General features: G+C 46.3%; 6 protein-coding genes across 6 annotated transcripts; 2 read left to right on the top strand and 4 right to left on the bottom strand.

The window, feature by feature from the left end:
- Window positions 1-462: 462 nt before the first annotated feature.
- Window positions 463-2,320, bottom strand: UA08_02318 (hypothetical protein; the record flags this gene model as incomplete). The annotated part of the gene is made up of 4 exons (XM_020264346.1): window positions 463-870; window positions 936-1,389; window positions 1,446-1,985; window positions 2,061-2,320. 4 exons carry the CDS (start codon window positions 2,318-2,320, stop codon window positions 463-465), a joined length of 1,662 nt encoding a protein of 553 aa, XP_020121923.1.
- A 692-nt stretch (window positions 2,321-3,012) lies between these two features.
- UA08_02319 (hypothetical protein) lies at window positions 3,013-4,150 on the top strand (the record flags this gene model as incomplete). The annotated part of the gene is made up of 4 exons (XM_020264347.1): window positions 3,013-3,535; window positions 3,600-3,719; window positions 3,778-3,873; window positions 3,933-4,150. 4 exons carry the CDS (start codon window positions 3,013-3,015, stop codon window positions 4,148-4,150), a joined length of 957 nt encoding a protein of 318 aa, XP_020121914.1.
- A 218-nt stretch (window positions 4,151-4,368) lies between these two features.
- On the bottom strand, window positions 4,369-5,856 carry UA08_02320 (hypothetical protein; the record flags this gene model as incomplete). The annotated part of the gene is made up of 3 exons (XM_020264349.1): window positions 4,369-4,657; window positions 4,727-5,618; window positions 5,679-5,856. 3 exons carry the CDS (start codon window positions 5,854-5,856, stop codon window positions 4,369-4,371), a joined length of 1,359 nt encoding a protein of 452 aa, XP_020121915.1.
- A 414-nt stretch (window positions 5,857-6,270) lies between these two features.
- On the bottom strand, window positions 6,271-8,162 carry UA08_02321 (hypothetical protein; the record flags this gene model as incomplete). The annotated part of the gene is made up of 6 exons (XM_020264350.1): window positions 6,271-6,512; window positions 6,573-6,746; window positions 6,811-6,933; window positions 7,001-7,690; window positions 7,734-7,822; window positions 7,894-8,162. 6 exons carry the CDS (start codon window positions 8,160-8,162, stop codon window positions 6,271-6,273), a joined length of 1,587 nt encoding a protein of 528 aa, XP_020122319.1.
- Window positions 8,163-8,817: 655 nt separating this feature from the next.
- On the top strand, window positions 8,818-13,264 carry UA08_02322 (hypothetical protein; the record flags this gene model as incomplete). Its single annotated transcript, XM_020264351.1, has 9 exons — window positions 8,818-8,869; window positions 8,934-9,119; window positions 9,180-9,467; window positions 9,534-10,389; window positions 10,441-11,149; window positions 11,213-11,612; window positions 11,680-11,898; window positions 11,967-12,718; window positions 12,791-13,264. 9 exons carry the CDS (start codon window positions 8,818-8,820, stop codon window positions 13,262-13,264), a joined length of 3,936 nt encoding a protein of 1,311 aa, XP_020122320.1.
- A 310-nt stretch (window positions 13,265-13,574) lies between these two features.
- UA08_02323 (hypothetical protein) lies at window positions 13,575-15,140 on the bottom strand (the record flags this gene model as incomplete). The annotated part of the gene is made up of 4 exons (XM_020264352.1): window positions 13,575-13,957; window positions 14,017-14,132; window positions 14,209-14,722; window positions 14,801-15,140. The coding sequence occupies 4 exons, from the start codon at window positions 15,138-15,140 to the stop codon at window positions 13,575-13,577; spliced, it is 1,353 nt and encodes a 450-aa protein (XP_020122317.1).
- Between the last annotated feature and the right edge of the window lie 290 nt (window positions 15,141-15,430).

The raw sequence follows: 15,430 nt of genomic DNA on the forward strand, positions 1-15,430 counted from the left end.
TTAATGCCGGTGTTAAGCTCTGCGAAAGAGCGGTGGGGAATTTACGAAGAATGGGAGAGCCGGTGTACACCATGGTGGCTCCAACATGGACCATGATTCCATACGCAGCCGTTCTCGCTATTCATGATAAATCCCTATTTTAACTGGTTGCCAGTGAGTTCGTTAAAATTCAAAGGCTCACTGAGCACCTGGGCAGCTTAGGAAGTGCCGGTCTGGATTGTAATATACCGAGGAGGCTTCACTATAAGCAGCACAAAAATGACAGCAAGCGGGAAATCAAAACCGTACCTGGCAAAGGAAATATCACGAGTGCGTAAAATGCATGCCATCAACAGGATTCGTATTGGTTACTTCTAGGATGCTGACAAGAGGTTGACACTCCTTTTAAGTCTTATATATAGGAGAAAATATGGATTGGGTGGCTTATGCAGACTAACTCGGATAATGCGTATAGCTAGCTACCTAGTCATTCTGCATATTAACAGTGGATACTATTTTCTCTTTGTTGTCGACCTTCTCTGCCTGGGAAAAATCTCCCTCCTCGATACATTCCTCGGATGTCACCAGCATCCTGGGAACGAGCGTCTCCCGCGCCGGTACCAGCAAACTCAGAACAGAGTATACACCAAACGAACTCAAAAATCCATAATAAAAGTTGAGATCGGTGATATAAACCCCACCTCCAATCGATATATCAGAGTTCACTGCATTGATCAACCCGGGAAGGGTAGGCCCAACAGCAGCCACAAGTCCAGCAACTGCGCGCCAGTTGATTCCGTACCAATAAGCGTATCGGCCACGAGGCTGATATAGGGCCGGGATATCGATTGCCTGACGTTTTACAACGAAGAAATCTGCGATTAGAATGCCCTATATGCTAAATGTTAGGAATAACAGGTCGGCCGCATGGAGAATAGCATGGAAAACAAACGTACGATAATAGGGGCTAGGAAGATGCCCATTGAGTTCATGAAGCTGAGCAGCGACGATGCAGAGTATAGAATTTTCCATGGAACCATAGCCCAGCCTCCGATTATCGTGAGGATAATAGCGCCTCGCTTGATATTGATCCATTCCGGCCATAAACTTGCCATATCGTTTGCGCCGCTGATGACAGTTGCGGAGATGTTGACGCAGACTTGTGCCAAACACCAGCTAAGGCCGGCAAAGAATGCAGCTGCCCTACCAGCAGGACCTTCCCAGGTATCTATAATCGAGATTGGGTCCCATAGATAATCCCCGTAGACCGTGTATGATGCGGATGTAACAACGATGCCTATAATAGAGACCCAGCTGCAAACGACAGGGAACCATATACCTTGTGAGAGCGATGTGGTCGGTGCTCTAACATATCGAGTAAAATCAGGTATGTTCGTTCCGACAGTCGACCTTTAAGCAACAATATTAGCACTTGCTTTTGGTGTTGCTAGTAGGCAAAACATTACCAGCTAGCTGTGCAGCTGTTGATTGACCACATAATCAACCACGACTTTGTTGGTCCGGACACAGTTGCTTTCTCGTTCCAAATACTGCCTGAACCGCCGGCTCGAGAGCAGATCCAGATCACCATGCCCAACATAGTGGCCATTATCATCACACACTTGATCACAAAAAGCCCCTTCATTCTGTGTGGTGGAATCGTCAGGAGTGGAAATTGTATAGTCCAAATTATAAAATACGATACCATCTCCTGCGTCGTGATTCCAACGGATTCCGGGATATGGTTCGGTACATCCCGGTATGATGGCCATATTGAGCGAATGACTTGCGTTGTTGGCGCTATTGCGAGATAGTTGGTAATGGCATGCCAGAAAAGACAAGTTATGAGGCGTACGACAACAGCAAATTTTGCGAAATGATAACCAAACGAGCTTCGCGCAAGGACGGCGAACGGCACATGTGTCTTCGAACCCGCGTACCCATTGAGAGTCATCGGCACAGCCATGACGCTGGAGCCGAGAATAATACCCAAAATTGCCTCGCGCCTTTGTGTTTTTGTTATTCGACGGTTGTAAGTCGCGTGAAGTGGCACGGGCAAGAGACATTCAATGTTAACTCACCATGTCAGTCCAACTGCAAGAATTGTGCTCCCTGTTTCCCAGCTCTGAACACTAATCACATCACTGATCCAATAGCCTAAGATTGCCCAGCTCGTCCAAGTGCGACGCTCTGGCGGAGTTACATCAAGATCGATGTTTGTCCATGTTCCGGGAGGAGCCCAGCTAGACTCCTGCTTGGGCAACCTCCAGCCCTCCAGGGTTGTCTTGCTCCTTATGATAGATCCCAATGCAAAACTCCGTGTTTGAGCTCTGCGACGCATTGTGGAGGTAATATACATTTCCGTGAGGTAGACAGGTCGGAATGTTACTCGGCGACAGACCTTTCATAAAGAGCACCATGCTGGCGCAAAGCCGGAATTTGCGTCCAATATATCGTTAAAGACCCATCCTGGGTGACACGATAACGCCTTCAACATATTTCTAGGCTCTATCTTGGCGGCCAAAGCTAACTATATCCAATGTGTTGGTAGAGATAGCGTCCTTAGATATCTGCCGGTTTTCGGATATCCCCGACCTCAGCGGGGCTTAACTAGTGAGCTAAGTAGTTTGTCTGCAGAGTTGGAGTAGATAAGTATACCACAGCCTATCTCTATGTATTCCATCCCCGACCTGGTTTAGTTGCAAACAAACTTCGGTTTTTCGAAGATACCGGAGATAGTCTTCGTTCAGCCTTCGCTAGCTTTCGTCCATCATTGCTCCATTGCTTTGACACTGTCTGGGATTTAGTTTATGAGACATACAGAGGCACACGGTCTAAAAAATACGTTCAATAAAGCGAAAACGTGATTCTGTTGACAAGCTTTCAAGGATTGGGCTGGGAGGCCGTCCTTAAAATTGGAGTGATAGCGATATCTTTTTGTATCCCACTGTGATCGGGATCCTGTCTGTAGCTGACTTTGATTTGCTACTCCAACATTGCATGAAAGCACAGCGCGATAACAGATTTCCCACAATGTCATCCAGACCGCTCACAATTCCCGTGATTGATATCGCGGGATATTTAGCAGGAGACAAAATTGCAACGGCTTCCATCGCCTCTGCAATCTCGTCTGCTGCCAAATCACCCGGCTTCCTTCAGATCACTGGCCATGGCGTTTCTCCGCAATTGACCTCTAAGATGCTTGAGCGGCTGGCCGCCTTCTTTACCCTTCCGATGGAGAAGAAATTTGCACTCCATAGAAACAATTCCGCAGCTCTACGAGGATTCGAGGCCGTTGGTGAACAACAGCTGGAAAAGGACTTTTTGGACAGCAAAGAGGGATTTATGATCGGCCCCGAAAGCCTTGCTGAGGACGCAAAGTTTCTACAGGGCCCAAATCAATGGCCGTCAGAATCAGAAGTTCCGGATTTGAGGGAGAGCTTGATGGAATACTTTAGCCAAATGCAAAAGTTGAGCAAAAATATGTTCCGGCTCATCGCTCTGGGGTTAGAGCTCGATGAGCAATATTTCGACAGGTTCGTTGATAGTAAGGATTGTATGTGCCCCTTGAGAGACAGGAAATGCAACGAGCTTGTAATTCCTTTGCTAAATTACAGTAGCGATTGCTATGTGTCGAGCGCATAGATATCCACCCACAACGGAGGAAATCTCCAAGAAATCGAGGGGCATAGGGGCACATACAGACTTTGGTGCATTGACCCTATTATTACAAGACAAAGGTAACCCAGCCCATTTGCTGTTCGGGGGCTTGCGAGAACTTCGCTGACTAGATCTTAGTTGGTGGACTAGAGGTTTTCTATCGACCAACTGAGACCTGGCACCCTGTTGAGCCTATCGAGGGTGCCTTTGTTGTGAATATTGGTGATATGCTAGGTGAAATTCTGCTCTCTCTCAAGATAGGCTGCCCTGCTAATAATGTTAATTTCATCTAGAGCGATGGACGAACAATAATTACACGTCGACACTACACAGAGTCATCTCTCCCGTGAGCAACCAATATCGATACAGCGTCGCCTTCTTCAATGAGGGGCTCCTCGATCAGATGATTAAATGTATTCCCACATGTTTAAAGCCAGGTGAGAAGCCACTTTATGAGCCAATACGGGCGGAAGATCATTTGCGGCAGCGGTATGGCAACAGTTACAACTAGCGGGTTTGTCACGAAGAACAAATGTATGTCGTCCGTGACCAACTATGGTACAGAGGCACATGACTATAATCAAATTGTGATGTATGAGTTAAAATAAGAGGAAGTGGACATCGAAGCTCTCTATAGCCTACTACACAGCACTGGTAACGCACAAATAGTTGCCTATCTAGGAATAGACCTAACCCAAACGGGGAATATCAAAGTATCGGTTTTATACTCTATATCTTTCCCAAGATAACATCTCCTGTTTGACTGCGAACAACATCTCTTAATTCTTGTGCATTGCCGCTCATTCTGGGAGCGTTGCCACCGTCTGAGCCGTGTCTACCCCAAGCCCATTTACGGACCAACTCAGCATCTAGCTTTCCCTCAATTGAGTCAAGCACCAAATCTCCAATGATAGGCAGAAATTTCCACGCGTGAGCAGAGCCACCAGTTGCTATGTGCAAGTTCTTGGTGTGTGGATGAGGTGAAATGATGAAATCTGCGGTGGGGGTCTGTGAGATCCTACATCTTGTGTTAGAATTTAGGCATATTTCTGTTCTGACCTCAATTATAAAAACCATGCCAACTCACCAACACAGTTTTGTTCGGTCAAACTTTCGTCCTGCAATACTGGGCATCAATTCCCTCAGATTGTCTCGCAACGCATTCTCCGCATCTTGCGGGATCACGTCAGTAGGGTTCGTTACCACAGTTCGTGGAACAGACACTTTGATATTGTGGCCTCCCTCTGGGTTTTCAGGGTCAGGGATTGTGACCGTGTTGCAGTAACCTGGAGATCGGCGCAGACATTTCATCTCACTATTGTAAGGTGGGAAAAGATTAAAACCTGTACTTAAATTCGTTGTGATAGACATATTCTTCCACCTTTCGCATTCGTCTGGAGTGAGTGGTATCCATGCCACCTCGATCGCAGATGAGTATGCTAGTTCTTCGATATTAACCAGCGTGTTTGACCATGCACCAGCAGCAAGCAAGACCAGCGATGCTTTTAACTGCCGTCTATCTTCAAGCATAACTCCGGTCGCAGTCTGACTTTGTGGGTCTTTGATTATATTTCTGACTGGAGTGCCGCAAACAAAAACTATATTCTTCCGTGCTAGACACCGTTCGTAGTATACCCGAACTGATGCTTCCGCATCGATGAAGGCATCTTCTAAGTTCGTGTACCCCCTAATCCACTTCCTCTCTCTCTCAAGCTGGTCGTCAGGCACTGGATTAGAAGCGACTCCATGAATGCGTCGAAAGACCTCTTCGGCAGAGTTCATCTCAATAATTGAGTCAGCAGCATGTTGTTTTCGGACGTTGTCCAATCCACGCTGCCAAAAATCAAACATTTTACCCGGTTTCCCATCACAAGCAAATGTCATGCCTTGCTTGAAGTAGTATGGAGCAAGATCGGGATCAGCTTCTATTTTCTTTTGTGCCTCTGAGGCCAGGCGAGCATAAATTGGGTCGGGGTAATCTGGTCAGTTAGTAAGGCCCCATCCGACCGGAATCACATCACTGACGGGGACTGTCATACCAGCTCGGATGCACCGGGTTGTGTCGACACTTGTACCGTCAATAACAGGTGGAGTGAGTCTGTCTATCACGGTAATTTGATAGTGAGGGTGGCGTTTGGAGATGGCGAGAGCTGTTGAGAGGCCGAATATGCCAGCACCGATGATGATAACATCAGATGGAACTTTGGTCAGATCCATTTTCTTACATGCAATAGACTTCTTTGATGTTGTATTACCGTTCTTTTTGTGGTTTTATGTCTTGTTGCGTGCAAACGGTGCGTTGCTGTTAGGTTCAAATACCCCAAAGTATTTATGCAATAAAAGAATCGGGCAGTAGGCCGATTGGGTCGGAGAATGCCTATCAACATCAAGTGACTAAACAAGGTGCACGTCATTCGCAGGCAAAAAGCTTCAGTAAGAAAGACGTACTTAGACAAAATTAGCTTGTTCCTGGCTACTTAGAAAATGTTTCCTGAATGCATCATTCTACAATGGCATGTCTTTTATGAAATTTCAAAAAGATTACATACTAGTGGGGGCCTATATACAGAATCATGCCCGCTTATTCATCCCACCATATGCTCCCTAGGCACCGGTCTTTGATGGATTCCTCTAGGTAATATATCTGAAACTATGATTCTGCTTGTCTGTCAAATCAAGGAAATCGTCCACATGTTCGTCCTCAGCCATCTCGAGTTGGCTGGCATCTTGGGCCTTGTCACGCTGTGCATTCTCCCATTTGCACACCAAGCCATATATACCAGCCAAGACAATACAAACGCAGTAGCACAGAAGCATGGCAATAACTGCGCCGGTATATTTCGGAGCTTGGTCGGAAATAAAAGTCTGTGGGCCTATAAGTTGTTATTAGGAGCTTGATTCTAGAATTGCGGGTTTTTGGAGTTCAAGCATACCAACGATGTTACCAACAGCATATGCCACATAGTCCATAGCGTTGACGGTGGTCTTTTTCGATCGACCAGCTGTATTTGCTTGGAAAAGCGCAAGGCCGCAAACGTAGGGAGCCCAGTACCCGTAGAGCATATAAATGCCTACCAATTGAGCAGCCGTGTTTGAACGGGGATAGACTGTCCACGTCGTTAAATGCAATCCTTTTTTTTTTTTATTTTTGTGCATTCCCAGATAACTAACCATATACTAGAATTGTTCCGATTAATGGCATGATTAGACTTGCCATAGTGACCAAGGATCGGTACTTGGTCGTCCTTCCAGCCAGCCAGCTGAAGAAGATGCCAGAAAGGGTAGAAACGACACCTGAGTATAAAATCGTTAACACTAAGAAGCCCATCATACAATTTCCTCAAGATTTCAATATTCATACCAGTGGGAATGGTCATCAAAGACGAATCTTCCGACGAAAACCCAAGCGAATCAATGATAATAGTAGAGAACGAGATCAGACCACCGTTTGGAATATTCACCGCGATGAAGAAAATCCACAAGATCCAGTTCTTCCAGTCAAGGACTGCTTCCCAAGACTGCTCCCACTTCCAGGTTTTATTCTCGATACCTAGTTTCTCGCCTCGCAGCCGCTCGATGGCGACGACTTTCTCTCGTTCGGACAAAAAGAAAGCCTCGGCCGGTCCATTGGGGAGTATGAAGAACATCAACGCACCGTAGAGTACGGTGAAGCCACCTACAGCCAAGAAGATATACTTCCATTTTGGAAGAGTCGGGTGCGTCAAGTGTCCGAATGCAAACGAGATGAGACCGTTGCCAATGGATGAAGTGACTGCACAAATCATTGCGTTGCGTACTGGTTGCTCTTCTTTTTTCCACCACATCGTGGCTATGATTATCATCGCCGGTAAATCACAGCATTGGAAAAGGCCCAGAAGAAAACGACAAACGAGGATGGATGCTGGATTCGTGCATGCGGCATGACACATTTCTACTACCCCCCAGAGGAAGATATTGGCAGCCAGGTACTTCCCAGTAGGGAGTCTCTGTAGAAGCCACAGAGTTGGAAAGATTGCAATCAAAAAAGCTACAAGTATAGACACGGACCGGTCTATTAGAAACATCATCATGAATTTCTTTGATTTTCGACTTACCAAAATACATAATCGAACCAACCCAGCTGTACTGGTATCCAGTGAGTCCGAGATCCTTCTCCAGTCCGTATATAGCTGCTGTTCCAATGCTGATAGACAAAGTTTTGTAAATTGTGGTCAGCAAAATGCATAACACGAACTTCAACATGACTTGACTTACACAACCTTGTCCCATCCAGACAACTGCAGGCAGACAAAAAGCATTGGCACCATGTACCAATCAATCTTTCGCCTGACAGCGTCCATCTCTTCTTGCGTGATAGGTGCCTCATCATGCGCATGTGCCAGCACTTTTGCAGCAAGGTCGATATTCTTGTCATCAACATCGACAAGAGCTTGAACATAGGCCGGATCGGGGTTGATGGCAGCATCTTCCATGTCGGCGCCGACGGAGAACGTGGACTTGGTATTCTTCTCCAAGGAGCCCATACTTCTCCAAGCTTCGTTCTCTCCTAGAAATAGAGTATATTCCTTGCACAATCGTATTCTTCGCCGTTTGTTGGGACACCAGGGTCTGACTCCGTTAATTCACTCATCCGATGCTGATGCTCCGAAATTCTTATATACATAACACTCTAATTGAAAACAAAATATCGGCAAAGACCGACCTTCAAGGCGTGGTATAGAGAGCAACTCCCGAAGACTTGATGCTTAGTGTAGTAGCTAAGGGATACGAGCTATGGCCTTTCGGTGTTGTCCGAAATAAACAAGTCCTATCTATCAGTGGTCTCCACCACTGTCCACTACCCACTTGAGCGGTTTTCTAATCTCTACAACGCCTGTTTTGATTCCTTGTTTCGCATTGTAGCCATGCCCAATGCTTTGTCGTACCCCACAGTAGTACGGTACTTGCGTGCCATCCCCCTAAATGTGATTCCGATTAAGCTGTATGCGGGGTGACTTTGATCAGAATCACTTTCGGACAATGGCGACACGTCGCATGGGTAGTGATGCCTTCCCCTCCAAAAGCTTACCGACTGCATTTCACATATAAGACTCATAGGATGGCATGTGTTGCGATCAAGATAGAGCTTAAATCAAATCCATTGGTGTCTGTTTAGAAGAATAGCAAGATATTGGCAAGATGCCGTTCATATCAGACGAGCACGCAGATAAGAAGATCAAGGTTTATATTGGTACGAGTATTCTGCAGCTTTTACGTTGCTATTCTACATTTTTTCTAATGATTGGATATTCTAGATCGCGGCGGTACATTCTGCGACTGTATAGGTATAGTTCCTGGGCGAGAGGATATTGTTATCAAACTTCTATCTGTCGACCCGACGAACTACGATGATGCTCCAACTGAAGGAATCAGACGGCTCTTGGAGATCGCGACAGGAGAAGCAATCCCAAGAGGGCAGAAACTCGACACGTCAAAAATAGGTGAGATATCTTGTTTGGAGAGTTATCTCTTCGAAACTAATTATGATCATCCAAAATTAGAGTCTATCCGCATGGGAACGACGGTGGCTACCAATGCTCTCCTTGAGCGTAAAGGAGAGAGGAGCGCCCTGCTGATAACCAAGGGATTGGGCGAGCTGATGAAAATCGGGCACCAGACTCGTCCTCATCTTTTTGACTTAGATATCAAAAAGGCCGACGTGCTTTACACCGAGTCTGTCGAGGTGGATGAGCGTGTTACTGTGGACGTGGAATTGGCTGAGAATAAGCATATCGGAACAACAGTGAAGGGCCTCAGCGGTGATACAATCCGTATTTTGAAACCTCTTGGTAAGATTTATGTTCCTTGGATTCAGGTGTAGCCTTTCCTGGGCAGAGATAGTTAACATCAAACAGATGAGAAAGAAGTCACAGACGCCCTCCTGAACCTCTATAACAAGGACTTTCGATCAATAGCTGTGTGTTTGGCACACTCTTATACCTATCCGGACCATGAACTTCGCATTGCAGAAATAGCAAGAGAAATTGGCTTCACACATATATCGCTATCCTCCCAGTTGACGCCGATGATCAAACTGGTCCCGCGAGGCATGTCAGCAACGGCAGATGCATACTTGACACCCACAGTGAAAAGTTATATCAGTAGCTTCAGTGAGGGATTCGAGGGCGGCTTGGCTTCCACAAAAGATCTCCAATGCCAATTTATGCAGTCTGATGGTGGCCTTGTCGCATTCGATCGTTTCTCTGGTCTCCGTGCCATTCTGTCTGGCCCTGCAGGTGGTGTTGTTGGGTACGCCAGAACAAGTTTTGATCGAGAGCAGAGCACCCCGGTCATCGGATTTGACATGGGTGGCACAAGTACCGATGTCTCGCGATATGCAGGCCGATACGAACATGTGTTTGAAACTACGACTGCCGGTGTCACCATCCAGTCGCCACAGCTGGATATCAACACTGTGGCTGCGGGTGGTGGTTCCATCCTGTTTTGGAAAAATGGTCTCTTCAAAGTCGGACCAGAGAGTGCTGGTGCTCACCCCGGTCCTGCATGCTATCGTAAGGGAGGCCCATTAACTATCACGGACGCAAACCTCTTTTTAGGCAGACTATTGCCAAGTTACTTTCCCAAGATATTTGGTCCGACCGAAGACCAGCCTCTGGATACGGAAATTGTAGCATCCAAATTTGCTGAGCTAACCGAGCAGGTCAATAAAGAGTCTGGGAATAGCTTTTCGCCCGAGGAAGTTGCTATAGGGTAAGATTGGCAACCTGCTGTCTTCCATATCAAATGCTAATTGATCGTTAGCTTTCTTAACGTTGCCAACGAAGGCATGTGTCGACCCATCCGTTCTTTGACTGAAGGCCGTGGCTTTGACACTCGAAACCACCATCTTGCAGTCTTTGGTGGCGCTGGTGGTCAACATGCCTGCTCTATAGCGCGGAATCTACGAATCAACACCGTGATTATCCACAAATACTCTTCAATTCTCTCCGCATATGGCATGGCGCTAGCCGAAGTTGTACATGAAGCACAGGAGCCCAGTTCGAGTGTTTTCACAGCGGAGTCTCTTCCACTCCTTAGAGAGCGACTATCACACCTCAAGGAGAAGGTCAAGGAGGAACTGCTTGAACAACAATTCAAAGAGCACAACCTGCGGTATGAGCGCTACCTTAACATGCGCTACCAAGGCACAGATACTTCATTGATGATTATGGAACCTGACGATGGCGATTTCGAAGCTGCATTCCTGGCTCACCATTTGCGAGAGTTTACTTTCACAGTCCCCGGTCGTCCCATTCTGGTAGATGACATACGCGTCCGGGGAATAGCAACGGATGACAGGAATATCGCTGAATTAAAGCTTATGAGTCAGCTAAAAGAGGCCAAAGAGCAAGCAATCACACAGGATAATTTCAAGCCCAAAGACTGGGAGGAAGTTTATTTTGAAGAGACCAAGAGAGTCAAAACCCCAATCTATCTATTGAATGAGCTTCCCAAAAAGTCTGTCGTCCAGGTAAGGAAACTTATTGGCTATTGTCTGCGACTCGATAACGAACTTTACTAATGCTGAACGTAGGGCCCAGCTATTATCTTAGACCAAACACAAACGATTGTAATTCTGCCAAACTCTGTTGCAACGATCCTCGACCAACATGTCATTATTGAGATTGGGAGTACAGTCACCCAAGAAGTCCAAACTGACATTATCGACCCCGTGCAACTATCCGTCTTTGGACATCGGTTTATGAGCATCGCGGAGCAAATGGGTCGTACTTTGCAAAAGACAAGTGTCAGCTTGAACATCAAAGAGCGCCTTGACTTTAGCTGTGCCATTTTTGGCCCAGATGGTGGACTTGTTGCTAATGCACCGCATGTACCTGTTCATCTTGGCTCGATGCAGAACTGTGTACGGTACTTGCATGAAGTGAACTTTGGTAAGCTGAAGCCTGGAGATGTATTGGTGTCTAATCATCCCGGTGAGTAGTTTGTTTCATCATGCATGTTATATGCGTTTGTATATTTCTTTTATTAATGTATCAATAGAGGCTGGCGGAACACATTTACCTGATATTACTGTCGTCACGCCCGTTTTTGATGATGAAGGAAAAGAAATTATTTTCTACACTGCCTCTCGTGGCCATCATCGCGATATCGGTGGCCTAGGTGGAATTTCCGGAAACCCCAATGCTACCTATCTTGAGCAGGAGGGTGCCTTATTCAAGTCCTTCCTATTAGCATCTGGTGGCCGGTTTGATGAGGAGGGTATGTCTTCAGCCTTGAAGCTCTGTACTGGTTTTTCTTCGTCTCCTGTTTCTAACTTCTTAAAAAAGGCATCACGAAAATCTTAGTCCATGACCCAGCTCAATACCCTGACTGCGTCGGCTCCAACAGTATCAGTGACAACCTCTCTGACCTGAAAGCTCAAATTGCTGCTAATCATAAAGGCTCAACTCTCATCCAAGAGCTATTTGTCGAATATGGCACACATGTGGTACAACGGTACATGGCCGCCATTCAATATACCGCAGAAGTTGCAGTGCGCACATATTTGAAAAAAGTCGCCAAAGAACGCCCGGAACCTCTCAAGGCGATCGAGTATCTCGACGATGGAACCGAGATTCATCTCGAGATCCGCATCGATGGAGAAACTGGAAGTGCGGACTTTGACTTCACAGGCACACACCCTGAAACATACGGAAACCGAAATGCGCCTGCAAGTCTAGTCTACTCAGCTATCATATACGCCTTGCGCGCAATGATAAGAGAGGAGATACCCCTAAATCAGGGATGCTTGGCCCCGATTAATATCATTATTCCCAAAAACACTGTCCTGTCGCCTTCCTGCGGCGCTGCAGTTTACACTGGCAACTCTTTGACCAGCCAGCGGGTAACGGATATTGTTTTCAAGGCATTCCAAACTTGCGCTGCAAGCCAAGGTTGTATGAATAGCGTTCAAATGTACGGTGGTGAAAAGGCTAAGCCCGGTGAACCCTTTGCTGGCTTCACTTTTATGTATGGAGAAACGATATGTGGTGGAAGCGGAGCTGGGCCGACCTGGAATGGTGTTTCAGCAGTACACACAGTATGTTCCTTTCCCTTTCACCCGAATTCATGATCCAAGGGCATGTGTAATGCTGACGATGAGAATTCCTAGAACATGACGAATACCCGTGTGTCAGATCTCGAAATCCTCGAAAAACGATACCCCATTCTGGTTAAGCAATTCTCTATTCGTCATGGCTCAGGCGGTACTGGCCTTCACCCTGGAGGAAATGGTGCTATTCGAGCTTTTGAGGCACGAGCCGCTATGACATTTTCTCTCAGTTCTGAACGTCGAGTTCACAGACCATATGGCATGGCTGGTGGTGGACCAGGCATGAGTGGACGCAACCTCGCGTTGCTAAAGCTGCCAGATGGAAGTGATCGATGGGTGAATGTCGGTGGAAAGGGAATAGTGCAGTTGAAATGTGGTGAGCAGCTGTGGGTGAATACGCCTGGTGGTGGTGCCTGGGGTGCCGTTTCAGAAGATGAAGCGCAGAACAAGAATGGTGTCAGTCAACAATTGCCTCAGTACTGGAGAGGAACAGGAAGTTTGCATCAGTATGCTGCCACACAAAATGAGGGTTGATCATTTTTTGTGTTGTCTCTCGTGTTGTGTATTTCAATTCTAGGGCTTTGGATTTGAATAGATTGTTTGTCTTATAGCTCTCGACGCTTCGCTATAAATCTGGTGATTGTCATGAATAAGTACACTAGGTTCCAAGATGTAGCGCATACCCAAGTAGTCCAAGACTAGATATCTACCTACTCAAAATTAGCTCAATGTTATTAAAGAAATTGGAGATGTTGCAATTAACAGTATCGATACAAGGAAATTTGAGGTTTTCAACATAAGTTAGTAGGAAGCACGCATCAATAAGTAGAACCTAGGTTAAATTTCATAGCCTAGAAGCTTCACTATTTACTCTCCAGTCCCTAGGAGAAGCCATATCCTGCTTGGCCAGAACTCTGGGTCCCCCTTCTCCTTCTTGCAGCCCGTTCCTTTTGTTTCCCAGTGTTAGAGCCTTGTCTTCTCTCCAACGCCACATTTTGCCGTAGACTGTATCCTGCCCTCTACCTTCTAAGATAGGGACAATTTCTCGGCCCAAAATGGGAAGAAATTTGAATCCGTGTCCACTACCACCAGAGCAAACAAACATCCCGGGTTTGTTGGGAACATGATCAATCACGAATGAGTTGTCGATACTGTCCGTATACCAGCACAACTTTGTGGCGGAAAATTCGAGGGGGAGGAGATCGGGTGTATTTATGCTGATGAACTCTGTTTTAACAGCAGATTAGTATAATTCAGTACCTTTTTAGGGCTAACAGATACATTACCCTTGATTGAGTTCAGAGATTTCTTTGGGATGTTGCTTTCCTTTTTGTCCGTAACGTGCGCTGTCTTGGGAACCGAGATTCGCTGGCCATCCCCCACTGTATCGTAGTTGGTCCATCTATACATTTGATTGTCAGATAAATTTAGTGTTCTCAAAGATAGACAGCGCCGAAACGAGGTATACTTAAGCTCACTTCGTTGCTCTGTATCCGAATTTAATAACGCCCTCCTTGGTCCTCGGTAACATATAGACACCTTTCCCTTCCTTCATACCCCAAGTGAGGACGGGCATGTTTTCCGGTGCATACTTTTGCCACAAATGCGGCATAGTAACTTCGTCAATATGAATGGTCGCAACTGAGCCAGCCGTTGTTTCAAGTAGACTTCTGACCTCAGGGATTAATGTCGGCGTCCATCCTCCACAAGCAACAATGACCATGTCGGAGTGATGCTCAAGACCATCTGCCGTTTTAATACCGATAACTTTGTCGCCGTCATCTACTATCTGAGTTACTTTGCCTCTGGTGGGATCTTGAACAAAGTGCACGCCTGCCCTTTGGCATAAATGCCACACCCAGTGACATGCTTTATCGGCAGCCACAAAGCCAGCAGTCGAGTCTAGCACAGCTGTATTATAACCAAGTCTCTTCTTCTTGTCCAGTGGATCAAGCTTTTGTCCCCATCCACGGGACCTTGCTCTCAGAATGTCTGCACGTATGCGTTAGATCAGGAATTTTCTTTTTTTAAGATATCAATTCAGTCCCTGGAAAGAGAATGGAGTCACACCTTCTGGGTTGTCACACATATATTGCATTTCTCTCAACCCCTCCTTCTGCATATTTTCCAACGTCCTCAATTCAAATTCGCCGTAATCCTCCGTAGCACTCATTCTAAGCATACCGGTTGAATACCACAGCTTGTCCTCTTTTTCGAGCCCAGCTGGCAAATTGTTGGTTCCTAATTCAATTTGCTTATTCCAAGATTTCCAAATCTCCCCAGCTTCATAGGCTAGTCGCTGATAGTCAATTTCTGTGCCGTAGCTTAAACGCATTATTTTGTTTATATCAGCAGAGGCACTGTCCAAGCCCGCAGCTGGATTGAATGAGTTTTTAGCAAGAGGCTGCATGTCGAACACAGTTATGTCGGTGTACTTGGATCTGGCAAGCCATAATGCTCTGTCCTCGCTCGTCTTAGTCAGGGTGTCTCGAGATTCGAAACGAAGAGCAAGGAAGGACTGGAAAGGATCTTACGTGGATAGACCAAATACTCCTGATCCGACAATGATAATTTTGGAGGAATGGGATATCCCTGGCTTGCTTGATTGCGCCATGGTGAAAATGCCGTTTATCTGGTGAAACTCTTGAAACTCTTGTTGGCTTTCTGCCTGGTGTGTGGCTCCAATATATCTGCAAATGG

The sequence above is a fragment of the Talaromyces atroroseus genome (assembly GCF_001907595.1).
Source record: "Talaromyces atroroseus strain IBT 11181 chromosome Unknown scaffold_2, whole genome shotgun sequence".
Classification (NCBI taxonomy): Eukaryota; Fungi; Ascomycota; class Eurotiomycetes; order Eurotiales; family Trichocomaceae; genus Talaromyces; species Talaromyces atroroseus.